The 23,797-nt window shown below is 36.4% G+C and overlaps 1 protein-coding gene across 8 annotated transcripts in view; it reads left to right on the top strand.

Annotated features, from left to right (window-relative positions):
* Positions 1 to 23,797, top strand: part of PLCL1 (phospholipase C like 1 (inactive)) — a 358,825-nt gene that overhangs the window by 261,974 nt on the left and 73,054 nt on the right. For 3 of the 8 annotated variants that reach the window (XM_070458506.1, XM_070458508.1, XM_020889957.2), the window contains one exon: positions 20,000 to 22,474. In XM_070458506.1, coding sequence (XP_070314607.1) covers positions 20,000 to 22,474 — 2,475 coding nt within the window. Of the gene's footprint in view, positions 1 to 1,114; positions 1,199 to 6,129; positions 6,176 to 19,999; positions 22,475 to 23,797 lie in introns of those variants that run through there. The other 5 variants (XM_070458509.1, XM_020889960.2, XM_070458507.1 and 2 more) reach the window with 5 other exon arrangements.

The raw sequence follows: 23,797 nt of genomic DNA on the forward strand, positions 1-23,797 counted from the left end.
GTAAGTTACTCTCTCACTCACCATGGGCATTAATATCACTCTATATCAATTGGGATGCCTTTGCTTGCACATGTCAACAATTCAAACCACATATGCATATTCTCTCAAGCAGAGAGGGATATTGGCTCGGATGCTGATGTCTGGGAGTATCTAGCTCTTTTTCTCTCTCTTTTTCATTCTCTGTTCCCCAGGTTTCTTCCCAGATGGGATAAGGACAGTTGTCAGACTTGCATCCCACATATTAGAAGCCCCAAAGGAAGCAATGTGCTGCTTTCCCAGTGATCTCATCAAAAGTTCTACAGTTGGGTTTCACTGGGTTGAAACAATGACTAATGCAAAAGGGGTGAATGCGTCAGTTGAGCAGACGTGGGCAAGCCCACCTTAGGATCTAGGTTGAGAGGGAGGGGAGTGAAATGTCAGTTCCCTCTCTAGACCATAGATTGCAAATGAGGAATAGGAAGGTGAATGGGGGATGCGCCAGCAAAATTAACCCGACTGTATCCACTCTTGTCAAATCTCTGATTTTCCCTACCCTCCCAATCACCATCCTCAGTGAATGACTTTGCCTTATTCTTTAGAGGTAAACTGGGAGGCGCCAAATGGGACATCTCATATTTTGCCACTACTCATTTCTTTCCCCTGCTTATTTCAGCACTCATCTTTTTATTTCCTGTTATAATTTCTGCTATTAAAGCTATTTCCTCCACTTGAGTTCTGGATCTCTTTCTATCCCTCTACTCATTTATCTTCCCCACACCTCATTGTACATATCTTCTATTACTCTCTTTTCCCCCCTGGAACAAGAGCAAAAACAAATTAAAAACCTCTTTGATTCCTATCTCTTTTCCAGCCATTGCTCTTTCTCTCAACACCTTTCTTCAGCCAAACTTTTGTGTTCTCTGCACATTAATTCTTCAATCCATTGCTTTCCATTTTCTATATCCACTGTGCCACCACTCTGCTGACACTGCTCACGCTAAGACCACCAAGAGCTTTCATGTTATCAAATCTAGCGGACAGCTCTTTCCATCTTCCTAGACCTCTTACCAGCATTCACTACAGCTGACCACGCCTTCCTTCTTAGAATGTTCTCTTTTCTTGGCTGTCATGACAACATACTCTTCTGGCTTCCTCCTACTGCTTTGGCTTTCATTATCCATCTCCTTTGTAAGTGATCTCAAAATATACTTTCCCAAAGGTCAGTGTTAGATATGCTTCTCTTTTTATTTTGCCCTTTCCCCCCTAAAGTTATTTCACCCAGTCCTATGGCTTTAGATACCACAAATGACCTGACGGTTCCCAAATTTATGTTGAATCCATATGTCTGTCCTGAGATCTGGTCCTCTTTTTGCAACTTTATTGTCAACACCTCCAGAGCCACTCACAAACCTGCTCCTTGTTTGGTCTTAGCTACTCCAGCCTCATTGCTCAAACCGGAGATCTGGGGGTCATCTGTGGTAGCCCCTTCTTCCTTTTCTCATTTTCCACTCCAGTTCCAGTAAATCCTCAAAACCCCCACGTCTCTCTTATTCCCACCCCACTTAGTACACTTGGATGTCCTGCAATCACCATCTAAAGGATTTCTTCCTTGATAGTTCTGTATCGCCAAATTCATTATCCAGCAGTTAGAGATATTTTTAATGTATGAACTTTCACCTTTCTGGCTTAAAATCTACATGGCATACACTCCAGATTTTTCAGAAATGGCTTTCCCAGCTCATCTCATCTGACTTGCCTTCTGCCTGCTCCTTCAGCTTTATTTTTTTCCCCTTCTCTCACCACACATTTGCTACACTGGTCTGCAGTACTGAATTCACTTTCGGATCTTCCCATGTTGTTTCTTCTGCATAGAGTACTCTTCCCACATTATTTGTCTGGCAGGTTGCCTAGTTTAAATGTCAGTTCCTCAAGGGAATGTTAGGACCCCGCTCGAATCTAAACTAGCCCCTGTACCTAAAATACTTTCAGAGCATTTTTAAATAATTTTAATCATATGTTTGTTTGATTGTTACCATATCTTTCTACTATAAGTGACATCGCAGTGCACCTATTTCCAAGCTGAGTGCCTGCCTATTCACCTGAACGAGCCCCTGACCCCAAGCTGCGTGTGGATGTGCTCAGCCATGTCCGACTCTTTGTGACTGCCGGGCTTTTCCGTCCACGGGATTTTCCAGGCTTGAGTGCTGGAGTGGGTCGCTATTTCCTTCTCCAAGGAGTCTTCCTGACCCAGGGATTGAACCCGAGTTTCCCATGTCTCCTGCAGAGGTTCCATAAATTTATCTTGAAAGGATTAAAAATACTGCAAAATTACTTTCCATACATATCCTTTTTTTGTTGTCCTTCTTCTTGAGGGACATTTTTACCAAGTAAAATAGCACGGTTGGGAGGGGATAACTAGTTAAAATGACAGTCAGTTCCCATTATTTAGCATTGGGTGAGAGAAAATAGCTGGAGTTGTAAAATTTGCATTCCTCAGCCAGGTGAAGGGGTGAGAACATACACTGGGAACTAGAAAAGTAAAGCAGTAAGATGCAGAGGTAGTGTGAGTTTATAGAAAAAACTTTAATCAGGAATAGGAATATCCAGGCTGAGCATTCATTCTGCCACTGCTTTACATGTTTTTGGCAAGTCCTTTTGTGTCTTGGATTTTCTCACCTTTAAAATCTTGTGGCGATTTCATAAGAAGACAAATGTGGAAGAAGCCCTTTGCAAAGTATAAAACTTCTTAAAAATGTGAGATGCTCTTACACTCTTTATTTTGATTTTCATTTCTAAACATAAAGTGGTTTTACTTGGAGAATAATGAACTTAGCCACTCTCATAGGTAGGGCTAGCTGTTACTTTCATTCAATATATAAAATTACTATTAAGAAATCACCTAGGGATGATATTATGAAAGTAAATGTAGTGAATTCATTGTGGATTTACTTTTTAATTCTTTACAAGCTTTCCTGATAGCAATACTAATTAACTTTAAATATGCTGTGCGTCAAGCCTCTTTTTCTAAAGAAATTAGTTAGAGATTAATCTCTAAGCTATTTGTAAGTTTCTATGCCTTTTCATTGTGAAGTGTTTAGTAGAAATGCTGTTTTAAGAAAAGGGTTATAGATTTTAAATGGCTTCATTAATTATTTTATTTCCCTGTCATTCTACCAGTTTTACAGTAATACGTGACTTTAATTTTCTTTTTACTGGCAATATAAATGAGATCTAAGAGATGAAGCATTATTTTGAGACAAATTTAATTTAACTGACCCAGCATGACTTGGAATCCATGCTGCCCATGATCCTTTTATGATTAAGTACTAAAGAAGAATCTGTAATGTGAATATTTTTCTTTTATTTCTTCACCATGGGATTTACTCTCCTTGGGATAAAATATCTTATCCTTTTCAGAGAACATTAGTAGATGTATAAGAATTTATCTTCTCAGAGGTGTGCCAATCAGTTTCATCAACAAATGGGAATGCAAAGCTTTTTAGTAAAACTAATGACCTTATATAACAACAACAAAAACCCCACATAATTCAAATTGTGTTTTAAATGTCTTTGTGTTCAGAGAAATTGATAACCTGGAGATCAGTATGTGCTAATTTACAGTCCTGTAAGTGTCTGTGACGTTCATCCCATTTTTAAAACTGCTAAGATGAGCAAGTCTAACTATTTCAAATTTCATAGGGTTTTGTAAACTTCTCTTAGTGCCAAGAAAGCAAGCCACCTGGCAGTCTTTTAAAACAGTGAGACAAAGCTTAGGAATATGCACTGTAATTGACTGTTTGTATTTCAACTGAAACTGGCTCAGATTTACATGGGATGAGAGCATTTTTATCCTAGTTACATTGCTTGTTGTTTCTTATGATTATATTCTCATACTGCAGATTATATTCTCATGAGGCAACCATCCTGGTGGTTATTGAGCAGATGTAGTGTATTTTAACATATTGACAAATATTATTTTTCCTGAAAGTCTAAAAATGATTCAGAAGAATATTTGCTATTTTAAGTAGCATTCAAGTTAGAATATTAGGTTCATAAGCTAAATTTCCTAAGATTCACAAGTTAAATGTAGAAAGTTAAGTGTAGTTAGTAGAGGAGTGTTTTAAGTGGCAAAGATGTACAGAAACAACTTTGTGAATTTGGGTCAGTTGAGTTTAGGTAAGAAACCTATATTAAAGAAGGGACTCTTGCTATAATTAAAGCAATAAAGAAATATGGATTCAGTTCGGTCGCTCAGTCATGTCCGACTCTTTGCGGACTGCAACATGCCAGGCTTTCCCTGTCCATCACCAACTCCCGGAGCTTACTCAAACTCATGTCCATCAAGTTGGTGATGCCATCCAGCCATCTCATCCTCTGTCGTCCCCTTCTCCTCCTGCCTTCAATCTTTCCCAGCAGCAGGGTCTTTTCCAGTGAATCAGTTCTTCATATCAGGTGGCCAAAGTATTAGAGTTTCATCTTCAGCATCAGTCCTTCCAATGAACATTCAGGACTGATTTCCTTTAGGATGGACTGGTTGGATCTCCTTGCAGTCCAAGGGACTCTCAAGAATCTTCTCCAAACCACAGTTCAAAAGCATCAATTCTTCAGTGCTCAGCTTTCTTTATAGTCCAACTCTCACATCCATACATGGCTACTGGAAATACGGATTTAGGAAACAATAAAAGATACTTTTGTGTACTCTGTCTTCCAAAAAAAAAAAGAGGGGGAAAGAGAATGTGTTGAGTATAAAACACAAAGGCAAATTTGAAACCCATATCTAGATGTGAAAATAGAGGATTAGGCCAAAGCTATAGGAGAACTTGTAGGGCTACACTTTGTATTTAATGAAAATTATTGAAAATTTGATAATTAGGATGTGTTCTCTGAAAGATTAAATTTCTTGTAATCTACATGGAATTCTTACTGAATCCAATTTCTCTGAAGCATATTTAATTCCTAATTTAATACAGCAGATTTGAATCTCATTATCAATGGAGTGCATTTAATTGAAATCAATTGATTTAAACAACTAGTCAGGAAATCTCGTTTAATCTCCTTTTCTTCCTCTGGGAACATTCATCTATTTATATTTATTCTCAAAGCTTAGAGGTAGCAAAAGTCTGATTCAATAGGAGATATACTATACATTTTCATTAGATTGATTGTTTAAGTACTAATGAGGTTATTTTTACAGATACACTGCAAAATTGCATTGTGCTTTGAACACTGCTTTCACCAAGGCTAATTAAAGTCAGTTCAGTCACTTAGTCGTGTCTGACTCTTTGCGACTCCATGGACTGCAGCACACCAGGCCTCCCTGTCCATTACCAACTCCCAGAGTTTGCTCAGACTCATGTTCATCGAGTCAGTGATGTCATCCAACCATCTCATCTTCTGTTGTCCCCTTTTCCTCCTGCCTTCAATCTCCCAGCAACAGGGTCATTTCTAATCAGTCAGTTCTTCGCATCTGGTGGCCAAAGTATTGGAGCTTCAGCTTCAGCATCAGTCCTTCCAATGAATATTCAGGACTGATTTAATTTAAGATTGTCTGGTTTGATCTCTTTGCAGTCCAAGGGACTCTCAAGAGTCTTCTCCAACACCACAGTTCCAAAGCATCAGTTCTTCGGTGCTCAGCTTTCTTCATGGTCCAGTTCCACGTTCATACATGAATTAAAGTCAGTAGTTCTAAAGTGTAAGATTCTAAAATAACTTCTGAATCAAAGATTTATCATGTTTAGGGGATATTTTGTCATACTGTAATAGAAACACATTGGCCAGTCCTAAGAATAATAAATATATAAAGTTTTATATTTAACTAAAATAATATTGGTATAATTATTTTCGTAAATGTAAGTTGTGTGTGTGCATAGTCGCTCAGTCATCCTGACTCTTTGTGACCCCATGGGCTGCAGCCCACCAGGCTCCTTTGTCCATGGGGATTCTCCAGGCAAGAATACTGGAGTGCGTTGCCATGCCCTCCTGCAGGGGACTTCCCAACCCAGGGCTCGAACCCAGGTCTCCTGCATTGCAGGCAGATTCTTTACCATCTGAGCCACCAGGGAAGCCCAGGAATACTGGAGTGGGTAGCCTATTGCTTCTCCAGGGGAACTTTCTGACCCAGGAATCAAACTGGGTTCTCCTGTATTGCAGGCGGATTCTTTACCAGCTGAGCTACCAGGGAAGTCCTAAAAATAAGGTAATGCACTTTAATTATGCCTCGTTAACTCTTTATAGATGTATATCATTATCTCTACAAGGTACATCTTTCTGATAATTAATGAGGTAATTATAGGACTGTGTGTGCTGAGTCCGCCCAGTCATGTCTTTTTGCGACCCTGTGGACTGTAGCCCCCCAGGCTCCTCTGTCCATGGGGATTCTCCACACAAGCATATTGGAGTGGGTTGTCATGCCCTCCTCCAGGGGATCTTCCCAACCCAGGGATCAAACCCAGGTCTCCCGCACTGCAGGTGGATTCTTCACCAGCTGTGCTACTAGGGAACTCAATGCTATGGAAACATCTTTAATATTTTTTTTATACTATATGCTAATATATGTTAATTTTGAATAATTTGAACAAAACAGAGAAAACTATTTTCATAATTCTCCTTCTTTTCCCCTAAAGAAAACCACTATTACCACTTGGAATAGAGCCTTTCAGATTTGTTATATATTAGTGATGTGATCTCATAATATATGTACTCTTTTATATTATCTATTTTTTAAGGACATATACACACACACATCCACACACAGATGGTCCCTTTTAAGATTTATGGATCTATGTCACCCTTATAAGAACTACATAGAATCTTTTTGCATGAATGTGTTATAATTTATTTTGCCAGTCCTTACTAGGGATGAGTGTTTAGTTTATTAGTTTATTTCTGATTTCCTTAATATTATTCACAGAGTAACATTGAATTTCCATGTACTTATATCTTTGCCTGTTTGTTCAAATATTTGCTTAAAATAAAGTCTCAAATGTGATATTACTAGATCAAAGTAGACACATCTTTAACATTTTAAAACATTTATCACATTGCCTTCTGGAAAAGTTGTTCCATTTTATACTAACTTAACATTATATAGAAATTCCCTTTTCTCTATAACCTGACATTTTTTTAATCTTTGATAATCTGGTATGCAAATTAATAAATTTATTTGTGTATCTATAGTACATATAAGTATTTGTGTTTGAGCATCTTTTCATTAATTTTGAAACAGTTGTATAATTTTGTGAATTCATCTTTTCCAAAATTAGTTTGTGAACAAATTTTACAAATTAAGAAGCATATATCAAATAGTTTAAAGTTTGAGAGTAAAAAAAATTGGACACAGTTTTAAGCTTTTTTGGGCTCATATCTATCAGTCTTTTCCTCTGTGGCTTGTGTGGCCTTGATTTATTTAAGAAGAGATCTTCCCCACTCGAAACTATAGAAATATATATGGTTGAGTCTTTTCTAGTACTTCTAAACCCTATTGTATCTTAAATCCGTCTAAAATAATTATTAGGTCTGGCATGAAACTGTAATTTACTTATATTTTTGTTCAAATGAATAGTGAATTTTCGAACACTAATACTTGACTAATATATTGTTTCCTTTGTTATTTTAAATGCCACTTCCACCCTACCCCATGAAACAATCCCACTGGGCTTTTCATTAGAATTTTATTGTATTTATCTACTAGTTAGTGTAGAACTTGAATTTTACCAGCATTATCTTTCCAGTAAGTAATTTTTTTTAATGTTTTCATTTATTTGACCCTCTTTATCAACTTTATATGAAATAAAATTTTATGCGTAATTTTTGTATCTTGTTAAATTTATTAAATATCTGTTGTTAATTTGAATGGGTTTGTCTCACTTCTACCCATCCCTGCCATTACATTTAGAAGCAAATTGTTGTATAAGAAAGCTATTAATTTTTTATATTTATACTTTGTTTTGCCACCATGTCTTTTATTATTTCTAATAATTTTTAGTTGATTCTTTTGAATTTTCTAGGTATATAATTATCATCTCTGTGACTAGTAATGCTCTTTCACTTCCTTTATCATATATTATGCTTAATTTCTTACCCTTGTCTTATTGCTTTGAGGGAAGTACCCAGAATTATGTTAAAATGTAGAACAAATAGTAGCCTTTTGTTTTGTTACTTTTTAAATTTTAATGAGAATTCTTCTAAATCTTTACCAGTTGATATGATCTTTCCTTTAGGATTCTGAAATAGGATTTTGATCATGTAAAGGAAGTTACCTTCTTTTTCAGTTTACTGAATGTTTTCATTGGAATTAATATTGTATTACCTTGGAGGAATTTATAGGTAGGATCATATTGTTTTTCTCTTTTAGCTTATTTATTTATTGGATTGCATTGATGACTTTCTTAATGCTGATACATTCTTATACTTCTGGAATAAACCTGATTTTTAAAAAAATTGATTGCTTTTAAAAATATTGCTGTATTTTACTTTATTCATAAGTAAGATGGATCTATAATTCACTCCTTTGGAATGCTTTTCAGAGGGTTTTAGCATGCTTTATTTCCTTTGATCCTTGAGATAACTCTATGAATTAGGCCAGAAATTATTACATTATTCTGATAAATAAAAACAATAGATATAGAACTTTTTGCCTGTCATAAAGTCATGCAAGTAGGTGGTGATGGTAACTAAAATCAGTTAGTCCCCAATCCAATGCTTTGGGGAGAATGCAGTAATTTCTATAAGTAAGGTATTTTAGTTTTTAGGAGTTTGACTTTTATCATCTCAAATAAAAGCTGTCCTTATATAGTTTCCTTTTACATTTTTCTAAATTAAGACAATAGATTTGTTTCTGTTTTGACTGTGGAGCCTTCACTGGGTATCAGGGAGCCTTCACCCTAAAGAAGTGTGCTAAAAATATACATTTTCTGAGATCTGCCATCTGTTTGTTGCACATGGACAGATGCTGATGTTCAGTTAAACCGAGGTAATACAATAAGGATTAAAGTGTTAGATGCTACTAACCCATTCAGAAGTTATGGATAAAACTTGAAACCTTGAATCAGATTCATAATGATATTCAAGTCAAGTTGGCTATTTGAGCCAAAGATTTTACGTCTCTTTGGTAACTAGTCCTGAAACACATATTTCATTATTATCATAAGAGAAAAAATATTAAGGATGCATTTTTACATTGCATTAGGTCTATTTTATATGTGGTTCAGGCATCTGCCTTATAGAAAGTTTAGAGATTGCACTTCAAAATCTATTACAGAAGAAATCTTCAACTGGGAAATTTTAAAATAACTTAAGTATAAATTTTAGAACCTATAAAACTTAATGCCAATGCAAGAATGGCCCATTTGTTGATGTACATTTATTTGTTAAATGGGAGGCTAGGCTTCTCCAAGTGTAGAGAAAAATGGATTTAGACTATAAATGAATTGTATTTTAGCTTTGAATAGAATTATGCTGTTATACTGACATTTAATCTTTATGTCCAGAGTCACACACTTTTACAACATGTTTTCATAAAGTAAATTTATTGTTTTTAAATCTCTTGTAAGATATTTTTCTCTTAGTGAGAAACCCAAATGTGTTAATTTCTATATAGTACAATGGCACTTATCTACCTCTAAAAAATGCCACTAATAGTTATATATTTTATATTTACCCCATTTGGAATTTATAAATGATTAAAGTCTGAAATCTGTTCTTATCAAATGTTGCACAGAAAAATCATGAATTCCTGGAATTTGATCATTTTTAAAATTTTATTTTATTCAACTTTATGCTCTGAAGCAAGGCTGACTATAACCTTATTTTCACTTAAGCTAATATAGCTCTGAGTGAGTTTCTTTTTTAAATTGAGATTTAACTGATAAATTCATTGTATTGGTTTTGGGTGTGCCACATAATAATTTCATGTATGTATATGTTGTGAAATGATTACCAGAATAAGTTTAGTTAACATCTATCACTGTGCATATTTAAAATTTGTTTTTCTTGTGATGAGAACTTTTAAGATCTACTCTCCTAGCAAATTTCAAGGTTTACATGATTTTATTTTTATAAATCACATCTGTTTCTGAAACTGAGCTCCAATAACACCCTATGGTAACAAATGGTAGAACTCACATATTATTGAAACATATTGGGTATTTCCTTTTCAGTTTTAAATTTGTTTTATTCAGATTTGGATGACTGGAGACTATGTTTAAATTCCACATTGACTGAAATCAATGTAAATAATATAACAGTGTCTCATACTTGATGGTAAATATTACCATTAAAAATTGAAAAGTCGAAATGAAGCAGAAACTATTCTGTGAGCTGGTTATTTAGCAGACAAAGGAAAATGGGAATTTTTTTCAGCAACATTTTTGAAATGAACTTAATAATGTTCCATTCCTGTTGAATTTTAATTTTTCAGATAATTTAAGTATATGCAACATTAGTTTGGAATGAAAAAACAAAATTATGCATAGTTTTTAATGCCTCTCTAATTAAATATCAAGTTCTGATGGATGCCCGAGTTAAGCATCAATATATGCTTAGACAAATAATTAGGGCATTCTTTTGGGTTGGTGAAAAGGTTCATTTGGGCTTTTCGGTAAGATGTTACAGAAAAACCTGAACGAGCCTTTTGGCCAACCCAATATTTGATCCCTGTAACAGGACCCTGAAAGAGATGTGTTAGCAATATAGTTATTAAAACCATATTTTACATATTCTTCATTACACACTTTGTTTTCATAGGGACTATGACATGCTACCTTCCCTAAGGAGCACCTCTGATTAATCCTCACGCCAGAAGCAATGGAGTTGGCTCTGGCCTAAGTTCAGCCAGGATTCCTAGGCCTGCTGCGTAGGGAGTCTCGTGAGGAAGGACAGAATCATATCTCGGTCTCCAGGCCCACTTGGTTCTTGGCACCTCTGTTGAGAGTTGCACAGGCTACCAATGAATTTTAAATATAGTGTTTGAGTGTGAGGTGGACATCTGTCTTAGAGGAATAGGATTGGTAGCAGCAGGTCATTCTTCAGAAGCCATTGGATAATTGTCAGATGACCTTTATTGGTTTCCCCTTCATTTTATTCATATGGGTGCTGCCAAGACACAGTAGTGTAACAAAGTCCCCTGGGATTTATAATAAACAGAAGCATGTACTTCATGTAGCAGTTGGATTAGTTCAAAACAGTCAAGTGTTTTATTTTCTTTAAATCATTTTGAGGGCAAGACACCCCGCCCCCTCCCAACTCTTGATAGAGGTCATGTGAAAGCAGTCAAGTTTTTTACTAGAAAAATGGGATCATTGGTGTACCTTGTAACTATATATGAAGTAGTGGATTGTGAAGGATGCAAGAGGAGATTGGCAAGGTTTAAGTGAGAAACAAGACCTTTCCCATGAAGGCGGTTGACACTATACAGGAACATTTATACTTGTGTCCTTGCAGGGAAATAAGAGTTGAAAATAGAAAGTCCATCAGATAGTGAGGTTTGAAAATAAATAATCACAGGTTTTGTGCCCTCTTTCTGTGGGGGAAACAGAGATGGCAGGAATCAATGGAATAATAGAGTGATTAGACATCTAGAGACATAGGCTTCCAGCCTTTATTGACCTGCAGCCATATCTCCTCACCCATATGGGTTTAACTTCTGTACAAGTGAAAAAATAATTCCAAACAGGTGAACAGTCTTTGATTTTACCTATGTGCCTTGATCTGCAATGAAAAGTCAGAGATTCTTAGTTAGGTTTATAATTTTGCCTCTTGAATGAATCACAGAGATGAGGGTATATAGAATAAAGTTCAAGAAGAGGTAATTCATCTTTAGTCCACTGTTGTTGAACAAACATCATACGTAATATTTAAAATATATAAATCAGGTTATAGTGTTCTTGAAGTCGTGATCTGGAAAGGATTGTTGTTGTTCAGTTGCTAAGTCATGTGCAACTCTTTGTGACACCATGGACTACAGTGCTTGGGCTTCCCAAGTGACGCAGTGGTAAAGAATCTGCCTGCTAATGCAGGACATGCGAGATGCAGGTTTGATCCCTGGGTTGGGGAGATCTCAGCATGGCAACTCGCTCTGGTATTCTTGCCTGGAGGATCGCATGGACAGAGGACTCTGGCGGGCTCTTGTTTGCAGGGTCACAGAGGTGGACACGACTGAACATGCAGCAGGCATGGACTGGACTGCACACCAGGGTCCTCTGTCCTTCACTGTCTCCCAGGGTTTCTCAAACTCACACCCCTCGAGTCGGCTGAAAAGGATATTTTGGTATTATTTACTGTTATTCGTACCATTTCTCTGAGTTGGTTTCTTCCTAGCTTTGTTGAAAATTTCAAACCAAAGCCTTTTTAGTCTAGAGATGGTCTAGAGAATGGTCTGGAGAGTAAGGAAGCCTCTTTTCTCAAAATGAAACTAACAGAATATGACTCCATAATCTTGCTTCTGCTGTTCCAGTCATTTTAGGAGGCATTAAAAAATGTTAGCCTATTAAAAATCCAGTACTATTGTGGTTGATAAAGTGCTTTGTAGTCTGACTATTAACAGTTACTGTGAGAACTTGGCAACAGGACTTTGGTGTGACTAAACCCACTGATGCCATCTTCTGGGTTCCTGCAGCAAACTCTGACAAGCCACACAGTTAGTGGCCAGGTCTTTCTTACACATCTTGGAATAATGGAGTCACAGGTAGGGCTGTGTTAAGACTTTTTCCCCATGGCATAAAGTTATAGTGTAGATCCATGTGAAAGTTGTATTTGTTTTCTTGTTAAATGGAAGTGATTTTTAAAACTATTTTACCTAAGACTTTTATAGATTTTGAACACTTTAAAGCTTAGTTTTTCTCTTGTCCAGTTTTAAATATCTCAATAAATGCCCTAGTGGTAAAGATATAATTTAACTATACTTAATTACTAGCACTTCCTTTTAAATATTGCATCATCAGCTCTTGTGCCCCTTTATGTCTTGGTTCTCAAACATCCTCAATGTTGTTTAAAGCTGCTTTTTTTGTATTTAAAAGCATTTGTTATATGTTTTGTTTGACTTATTAAATTTGATGATTTTGTCAATATTCTGCTTACAGATTTCATCAGTTATAAAAGCTATACATTAAAAGTATGATGGAAAGAGCATTATTCAAGGTGCTGTTAATGTTGGGATTAATAAATTTTAGAGAACCAATCACTGGGATGGTGCTAGCACGTAGTAGGTGATCAGTTAATCTTTGCAAAAGTGAGTACTGTATTTTCAACTAATTCATGGAATGTGCATAATGAGCATCATATTTGTAGAAAAGCCCTAACTGGGTAGAAACCTTGCCAGCAGAAGAGCCCGAGATAATCACTTTTACTTAGAGTCATGTCATAATGAATTCTAATGAGTAAATGATGGCAGTGAGATACAGCATAACAGAAAGCTTCCTCTGTTCAACAAAACAAATAAAAGGTACTAAGAACCCACTCTGAAGTGGACAGATTCTACATTTTATTCCACCTCTGCTTTTAGCAAATCAACATTTTTGCTTTCAGATTAGGAGAGTCATTTAAGATGTGTCACTAAGAAAAAAAATGTTTAGAGGATCACCACCTTCCTATAACTTGGTGAATTTCTCAACGCCACCACCACATGTACACAGTGGGGTAGTTTTCTTAAAGGGGATGACTTTAGTGCATTTTGTTAAAGGGATCACCTTTTATAAATGAAATGTAATGTTAAATACAGACATGAAACTTAATTTGGTGATAGATATGTGCATGCATAACTTCGCATTGCCTTTAGTTAGTTCTCTTGAATTATAAGATGGTGTAGAGAATGAACACTTTCTTAACGGGTAATAAAATTCAGCTTCTTACCAACTAGGCTTAGTGAGAACCACCAGGTTGAGCCTGTGGTTCACAGAGCTTGGGTCAGACTTCACCCACTTCTCAGCAGTGAGTCTCAGGACCTCCGCCCTCACTGTCTCACACAGTGACATTAGGTGGGTCACAGGATGCTCACCGTAAGGAAGTGATGTCACCTGTTTGTGACTTTGCATTAAGTAGTTTGAGTTTACTGTGAGAAAATAGCTTTGGAAATGTTAATGTGAAAAGAGTGACGTTATTCTACAGTTGCAATCTTCCTTTATTTGAAACTTGAAGGCAACAGATACCACCTTTGCCTTTCCTTGAGTTCTGTGTGAAGAGTTAGGCCTTGTGTAGGGTGCTGGGCTTTTTTCTAGACTACCTAACTGCCAGGCATGGTTGCGGATTTTGGCATAGGTCCATTGGACAGGACACTCTAGATATAAGTATACATTACATACAGGACATATACATCTAATGCATACACTACACTTGGAATCTATTCTGTCGCCAACATAAGTCGGTAAAACCAGCAATTTGAGGGTGGCCTTCTCTTGACTTATTATTCTCACTCTGCCTGCAAAACACTCTCATCTGTGGCCACACTACCCCTCACTGATTATATGATGGTTATCCTGACCCTCTTTCCCACTGACGGAACGTTGTGTCTGCTTTTCTTTCCTGGAACTCTTTGCTTCCAACTGTTTTCAGGTTACAGTCTGGTTGTCACCCCGTCACCATCCTCACCATTTTGAAGACAACATGAAACATTCTCTTATTAAAGTTACCAGTAAATATCTTAATGACTGAATCCAGTAAGCCATTTAACATCTTATTTTCCAGACCTGCTCATTCAAATCTGTTGCTTGCTTTTCTGTGAGAATCGTGCTCCTGGTTCTTTTACCTCTTAGCCTTTTGTTGTTTGCTTTTTTTTGCCTTAGATCTTCTCCTCTGCCCAGCCTCTTGACCTAGGGGGCCTGTGGTCATCTGAAGTCCACCATAACACAAAGGAAACATACTTCCTCTTCAACTTTACCTCTCCTTGTATTTCCTATCTATTAGCAGTATTTCCACTCACCTTTCATTCAAACCAGAAACCTAGGAGTCATCCTAGATTGAGTCAAGAACTTCTGATTTTACCTCCTGTTTCTTGATACTTCTCACTTCCCTACATTCCTTTCGTTAGTGACCTACCTCAGGACCTCACATCTCTTTCCTTTAATGCTGTAGCTCTCACCTTCTGCCCCATCTTCAGTTTCATCTGTATCAAATCCTTTGAGTGTACATCTAAAGTGATCTATGTAAGATAAAAATGAGACTTTATCAGTTGCTCCAAAAAACTCTTAAATGTGCTAATCTATAGCATGAAGGATTGTTTGTTGAATGAATGAAGAATGGGACCAGCATCCTTGTTGGGGCTCATTTGGGTCCTAGATTATATTGTCTATAATCCCTTGAAGGTTTCATGTATCAACTAAACCTTTTCTGAATTTTCCTTGGAAGTTCATAAAACTGGGATGAATATCATTAGGATGGGATTATAGTTCATAGGTTATCTGTAAGAACAAGATAGGCTTCCTATGGTGAAAATAAGATTTGTGTGCCTATATTTGTCTTTTAGTTATAGTCTATTAAATTTTTATTTGGAGACTTTCTTAGGAGAACTACTCAGAAATAAATGTTTCCCCCCTCTTTTACTAAAAAAGAAAAGTGAATGTCACTTTAGTGTATCTGCATTTATGTAGCTGAACTTCTGTATTATGAAACAAGATTCTAATCACAGTTTGACAACTGGTATTTTGATTGCTATTCTTAATGTTTTTGTAAATTTGTTTTAACAAAGAATCTTCATTCTCTTAATAACAGCTTACCAAAAAAAAAAAAATGGAAAGAATATATTGCATTACAATTAGTTGCTTAAATATACTTGTCAGGTCAGAGGTAGGAAAACATGGGTATTTTCCTTTACTCTTAAATTTTTGTACAGTGCTTCAGTATGCTCTTTTTTTGTGATAAAATAAATGTAACATAAAGTTTACCATTTTAAAATGTATAGTTCTATGGCATTGTGTGCATTCACATTTTTTGTACTGCTTTAGTATACTTTTAAAAAATTATTATATTGAAATAATTCATTATTGAGACCCAAAACTGTGCTTAGGTTAAATAAGCAAAGTTCTCTATGGGGCTTATCAGTGTGTTCGGATGAAAAATGATTTTGTTTGCTGAGTTTTGTTAAGGAACTTGCAGCATATCTGGCCTTATTGGATTCAGAGAGCAAATGCCAATGGGAACTTATGGAAACAGGTTTATTAATTCGATTTATTTAAACATTTCTCCCCCATTTCAGTATAATAAAACACATTTAAAGAGCTGTAAATAATTTATTCTTTTGTGTAATATATGTTATATATATAAATGTATTTATTTGCTCATTTGGAGGCTTGTAATAACTTTGCATTTTGTCCTTTGTAAGATGATAACCTAAGATCGTATCTTTTCCATTAGTTCTAAGTTGTAAGCCATTTTAGGTTAAGTTTTATAATTATGCAAAAGTTACAGCATTATGAGGCAGATGGATTCTTTTGTAGGGTAGATATAAAACATTTATTTCTTGAAGACTTACCTTCCTAGGAGAGAAAATTTTGATATAAGAAGATATCACCCTAAAGAAGAGAGCCTTGTAAGAGAAAGCTTTTCTGATAGCAGTAGTTTTGTTCTCATAAACAAATAGTGGCTGAAGTCAAGAGTGGTGCTTAGACTGTTGGGAAGGATGGTATAATACCACATATAGGGTACAGGAACTATAGATGTACATTCAGAGGAACACTGATTTCCCATTTAGGCTTTGTTAGAAACTGTTATAGGTTTTATAACTCTGTTGACAATCATCTTATTTGGAACATGATATGCTTATATAAAAATAATTTTTAATGTGAAATCTCTCATTACTTAAAAGTCTGGTGAAATAGTAGTTTTGGAAAACTGAGTCACAGTTTAATTTACCATCACAATTCACAGCTTCTCTCAGTATTTTACTTGGTAGATTAATCCCATCTCAGCAGTGCCATTAGGCTCCTGCCTTGAAAGTGAGGGAAAATACAGACATCTGATTTTTCTGAGCATGTGGGCTGTGACGAGTTTAAATGTGTTCAAATGTGTTTTAATAGTGCATCTGTGTATAAGCAGCTGAAAATTTATGGTTGTTTTTTAACATAAAAATGAGGAAATTGACCACTGTCGGGTAATAAAAAATAACAACTCTATAGAAAAATAGGAGTAAGTTTTTAAATGCCAGAGCACCAAGAGACAATATCCTCTAATCTAAATTGACTAATTTATATCTGTCACTTAAAGATCAGATATATATTTGAGTTAATGAATCATCCTCCCAACATCCCATAACTAAAGCAAATGCTGTTTCCTTTTTCCAGGCAAAGTTTTAGTCAATTGAATAATAAACCATCCTGCCTTTTTCTGAATCACAAGATAGTGAGACTCTTACAGGCAAAACTGCAGTTTAAAGAGACCCTAGAGGAGAGATTCTATCATGTTTAAAAGAATGACAGTAAAGGAAACAGCCTAGACTACTTGGGCTACACTTTTCAGTGTTTAAATTAGTAATATCATATGGCTGTTTTTAAACATTTTCATTTTATCATTGAAGATTTGTTTTAAATGCTCATAGGTCAGGAGTGAATCAGCTTCCAGATAACTACCAATATCCTGGTTGGTGCCTACTGACAGTCCTACAGAAACCAGATATATGAGGAAGTGTTCCTCTCCCTTCAAAAAGATTAACCTTACAAAAAATATTCATGAACATCTTCTCTTTTGAGTCTTATAATAATGCTCTATCATACTTAATGATTATTAGTTCCTACTTAAAAGCAGAAATTAAGATTCAGAGAGGCTAAATCACTTACCCAAGGTCACTAGTGAATGGAACAAAACCAACTGGAGACTAGTCATTTTTGCCCTGAGGACTGTGCCTTTGGCTCTCTATACGTCATTGCCTCTTTGATATGCTTTATAAAATTGGCTATTATAAACATGCACTACGGTACTTTTGGGAAATTATTTCCTGGGAGAATTATCTGAGTTGATAATGTGATTGGGAGCATTATTAATTTGAGTCTTTGGGTCTGAACAGAAGAACCTCAAAAATTAGTGAAGTCATTAATATTTCTGTTTGGTTCTAAGCAGTGTCTGTTAATAGCCTTATACTGAAATGTAGGTCTGAATCTCATAGTGTTCATTTATTTTAATTTTCTTTCTGAAGTATAGTTGATTTACAATGTTGTCTTAGTTTCTGGTGTGCAGCAAATGACATATATATATATATATATATATATATATATATATATATATATATACACATACACACAGACGCACATAATATATGTTCTTTTTCATAGTGATTTATTATAGGAGTTTGAATATAGTTCCCTATGCTATACAGTAGGATCTTCTTGTTTATCTGTATTATATACAGTAGTCTGTATTTCTAATCCCCAAATCCTGATTTGTCCCTCCCCCACCCCCTTAACCCTTTGGTAACCGTAAGTTCATTTTCTATGTCTGTGAGTCTGTTTCTGTTTTGTAAATAAGTTCATTTGTATCAGGCTTCCCTTGTGGCTCAACTGGTAAAGTATCCGCCTGAAATGCAGGAGACTTGGGTTCGATCCCTGGGTTGGGAAGATCCCCTGGAGAAGGGATGGCAACCTATTCCAGTATTCTGTCCTGGAGAATTCCATGGACTGTGTAGTCCATGGTGTTGCAAAGAATCATAGACACGACTGAGCCACTTTCACTTCACACTTCATTTGCATCATATTTTATTTTATTTTTTTTTTTCATTTATTTTTATTAGTTGGAGGCTAATTACTTTACATCATTGCAGTGGTTTTTGCATCATATTTTAGATTTCACATATAAGTGATATCATATGGTATTTGTCTTTTCTTTCTGACTTCACTTAGTATGATACCTCTAGGTCTACCCATGTTGCTACAAATGGCATTATTTTATTAATACTGAGTAGTATTCCAGTGTATATATTTATATGTACCAACTCTTCTTTATCCATTCCTCTGTCTATGGACATATGGGTTGCTACTTGATCTTGGCTGTTGTAAATAGTGCTACTCTGACCATTGGGGTACATGTATCATTTTGAATTATAGTTTTCTTTGGATATATACCCAGGAGTGGGATTGCCAAATCATATGGCAACTCTATCATAATGTTCATTTAAATCATTTACTCAGAGATCCAACCAGTCCATCCTAAAGGAGATCAGTCCTGGGTGTTCATTGGAAGGATTGATGTTGAAGCTGAAACTCCATTACTTTGCCCACCTGATGTGAAGCACTGACTTATTTGAAAAGACCCTGATTCTGGGAGGAATTGAGGGCGGGAGGAGAAGGGGACGACAGAGGATGAGATGGTTGGATGGCATCATCAACTCGATGGATGCGGATGGACTCTGGGAGCTGGTGATGGACAGGGAGGTCTGGCGTGCTGAGGTCCATGGGGTCGCAGAGAGTTGGACACGACTGAGCGACTGAACTGAACTGAACTGAATATTCACTTAAATTGAAAGATTGCTCAAGTGAGAGTTATTGTTTACTGTTAGTTCTGAATCTAACTTTCAAGATGCCTTTATTCTTCAAAATAGTTTAAGGAAGAAAGGTGATTTTTTTTTTTTGTTAAGCTGTATTGTAAGGACTTTTTGATGTAATGTATGGTAAGGTAAAAATTTTTTATTTGCGCTAATTTTAAGTATAAAAATTAAACTGTAACAAACTGTAAATGAAGACAACTTTTTAAAGAAATTCAGCTTTATTTGTTTCATTTATCTATAGGGACTGAGCAAGGTTATTTAAGTACCAAGGGGTAGAGGATCTTAGGAAATCTCCTTTAACGAACAAATAAGAGTGATTTGTAGTTAATTTCATTTCAAAGAACACCAGACATTGCAAAAATTGGTTTTTCCTGAACCTAATAATCTCAGTTTTGGGGACAATTTCTTCTTTCTGAAACAATACAAAAGTAAGGTTTAGGCTAGCTTTTGTCCATATAATCATAATAATATCTGAATGGAATCTGCGGAGTTCATAGAGTGTTACCGAAGTTGTTTATTTTGTAAAGTAAATTGATTCATTGTTTTCAAATTGTTTTACAGGATCCTGCAAACCAGAAATGTGGTGGAAGAAAAAAAACCGTGTCTTTCAGCAGCATGCCGTCGGAAAAGAAAATCAGCAGCGCGAGCGACTGCATCAGCTTCATGCAGGCGGGCTGTGAGCTGAAGAAAGTTCGGCCGAATTCTCGCATTTACAACCGGTTCTTCACTCTGGACACAGACCTGCAGGCTCTTCGCTGGGAACCTTCCAAGAAAGACCTCGAGAAAGCTAAGCTTGATATTTCTGCCATAAAAGAGATCCGACTGGGGAAGAACACGGAAACATTTAGAAACAATGGCCTCGCTGACCAGATTTGTGAGGATTGTGCCTTTTCCATACTCCACGGGGAAAACTACGAGTCTCTGGACTTGGTGGCCAATTCAGCGGACGTAGCAAATATCTGGGTGTCAGGGTTGAGGTATCTGGTTTCTCGAAGTAAGCAACCCCTCGATTTTATGGAGGGAAACCAGAACACACCAAGGTTCATGTGGTTGAAGACAGTGTTTGAAGCAGCGGATGTTGATGGGAATGGGATCATGTTGGAAGATACCTCTGTAGAGTTAATAAAACAACTCAACCCTACCCTGAAGGAGTCCAAGATTAGGCTCAAGTTTAAAGAAATCCAGAAGAGCAAAGAAAAGCTGACAACTCGAGTGACAGAAGAGGAGTTCTGCGAAGCTTTTTGTGAACTTTGCACCAGGCCGGAAGTGTATTTCTTACTTGTGCAGATATCAAAAAACAAAGAATATTTGGACGCCAATGATCTCATGCTTTTTTTGGAAGCTGAGCAAGGAGTCACCCATATCACTGAGGACATGTGCTTAGACATTATTCGGAGATACGAACTTTCCGAAGAAGGACGTCAGAAAGGGTTTCTTGCAATTGACGGCTTTACCCAGTATTTGTTGTCACCAGAATGTAACATTTTTGATCCTGAACAGAATAAGGTTGCCCAAGACATGACCCAGCCTTTATCTCACTATTACATCAATGCCTCTCACAACACCTATCTCATTGAAGACCAGTACAGGGGGCCAGCTGATATTAACGGGTATGTTAGAGCTTTGAAAATGGGCTGTCGCAGCATTGAGCTTGATGTAAATGATGGCTCAGACAACGAACCGATCCTTTGTAACCGAAACAACACGACAACACACCTTTCCTTTCGAAGTGTCATAGAGGTGATAAATAAATTTGCCTTCGTGGCTTCTGAATACCCACTCATTCTTTGCTTGGGGAATCACTGCTCCCTACCACAGCAGAAGGTAATGGTCCAACAGATGAAAAAGGTCTTTGGCAGTAAACTCTATACTGAAGCACCTTTGCTGTCAGAATCCTACCTCCCGTCACCAGAAAAATTAAAAAGAATGATCATTGTGAAAGGAAAGAAATTGCCTTCTGATACAGATGTTTTAGAAGGAGAAGTTACAGATGAAGATGAAGAAGCCGAAATGTCTCGAAGGATGTCAGTAGACTACAATGGTGAGCAGAAACAGATCTTGCTGTGTAGGGAGCTCTCTGACTTGGTATCTATCTGTAAATCTGTTCAGTATAGGGATTTTGAATTATCTATGAAAAGCCAAAACTATTGGGAAATTTGTTCATTTAGTGAGACAGAGGCCAGCCGAATTGCAAATGAATACCCAGAGGATTTTGTAAATTATAATAAGAAGTTCTTATCACGAATCTATCCAAGCGCCATGAGAATTGATTCCAGTAACTTGAATCCACAGGACTTTTGGAATTGTGGCTGTCAGATTGTGGCAATGAATTTTCAGACTCCAGGTCCAATGATGGACCTCCACACAGGCTGGTTTCTTCAGAATGGAGGCTGTGGCTATGTTCTAAGGCCGTCTATCATGCGAGATGAAGTTTCTTACTTCAGTGCAAACACAAAGGGCATTGTACCTGGGGTGTCTCCTCTAGTGCTTCATATTAAGATTATCAGTGGTCAGAACTTCCCAAAGCCCAAGGGAGCTTGTGCCAAAGGGGATGTCATAGATCCCTATGTGTGTATAGAGATACATGGAATTCCAGCGGACTGTTCGGAACAAAGAACTAAAACTGTTCAACAAAACAGTGATAACCCTATTTTTGATGAGACATTTGAGTTTCAAGTGAACCTGCCTGAACTGGCCATGATCCGTTTTGTGGTTCTGGATGATGACTACATTGGGGATGAGTTTATAGGGCAATATACAATACCGTTTGAATGCTTGCAGCCTGGGTATCGGCACGTTCCGCTCCGTTCCTTTGTGGGTGACGTCATGGAGCATGTAACTCTTTTTGTGCACATAGCAATAACTAATAGAAGTGGAGGAGGAAAGCCACAGAAGCGCAGCCTTTCAGTGAGGATGGGGAAGAAGGTTCGGGAGTGTACCATGCTCAGGAATGTTGGTCTTAAAACCATAGATGACATCTTTAAGATAGCAGCTCATCCCTTACGAGAAGCCGTAGATATGAGAGAAAATATGCAGGTAGGAAACGGCCCATCCTGTTCTTCCCTCCCCTCCTTCTTCTGATCTTTCTCTCACCAGTGAACGTTGAACGTTGTGTTTTTGCTAATGATCTGATTCCTCAAAAAATTATCACAGAGGATGTATAAACCCATGTACTGCTGAATTAGGTTCAGTATTGCCTGTGATAAAACATATACTTAAGAAAAACTTTTCTTGGAGTATAGTTAATTTACAATGTTGTTTTAGATTCAGATGTATAACAAAGTGAATCAGTTATAAATATATGTATATCTATTCTTTTTTAGATCCTTTTCGTATATAGGCCATCAAAGTGTACTGAGTAGAGTTCCCTGTGCTATTCAGTAGGTCCTTATTAGTTATCTATTTTATATATAGTAGTATGTAGTCAATTCCAATCTTCCAATTTAACTCTCCCCCCTTACTCCACCCTGTAACCGTAAGTTTTTTCCCTACATTTGTAACTCTGTAAAACAGATATATTTTATGTTTCTGATTGTGAATGCTTTGTTAAATCTGGTCTGAACTAAACCAACTAATAGAGCAATGTAGCAAAATGTTTTATATATCCACTAAATGTCCTTAGTACACAGTAAATTGATATATGGGAATATGTATTGGAAACAATGAAAAAGAGAATATAAAATAGTATATGTGCATGTAATATACAAAATTTTATATATACAGACACATACATACTAATTATAAGTGTATATAAAAATATTTACAGATAAGAAAATAGAAGGGTATTTAAAGTCATATAAAACATGTAATGCCTGTTAGATTATTTTTTAGTTGTTTAAGTGTATAATAATGATAAATTATCTTCCATGAAACAAGCAAAAAACTAATAAACAAAATTCAGCACTTGAACTTGTTGAAAACTATTTAGTCGTTTCAGTGTTGTGCATCAATTGAAAGGACATGGATTCTGAATTAAACTCTATCACTGTGTGATTTTTGAGTTTTTTCCTCATAAGATGAGAAAAATAGTAATAATTACATCATAGGATTATTATGAGAATTAAATGAGAGTGAATGTAAATGACCCAGTCTTAGCATGTAGGAATTCAATTCAGTTTTCTTGCCTTCATTAATACTTATAATCAGAGAAGGCTGAAAACTTTTTCTTTAATGCTGTATAGTATATGTACTCTAGGCTCATGTTACTGAGAAACAGTCAAACAACAAATGCTTAATAAGTTCTTACAAGGTGCAAGGAGGTCTTGTTTGGCAGAAGTGGCAGCAGTCTATGTATGAGAACAAAAAAGGAGAGGAATGTTTTTCAATGTGCTTTATTTGATCCTTTAGTTAACATTTTTA

This window comes from Odocoileus virginianus, chromosome 30, assembly GCF_023699985.2.
Source record: "Odocoileus virginianus isolate 20LAN1187 ecotype Illinois chromosome 30, Ovbor_1.2, whole genome shotgun sequence".
In the NCBI taxonomy this organism is placed as follows: Eukaryota; Metazoa; Chordata; class Mammalia; order Artiodactyla; family Cervidae; genus Odocoileus; species Odocoileus virginianus.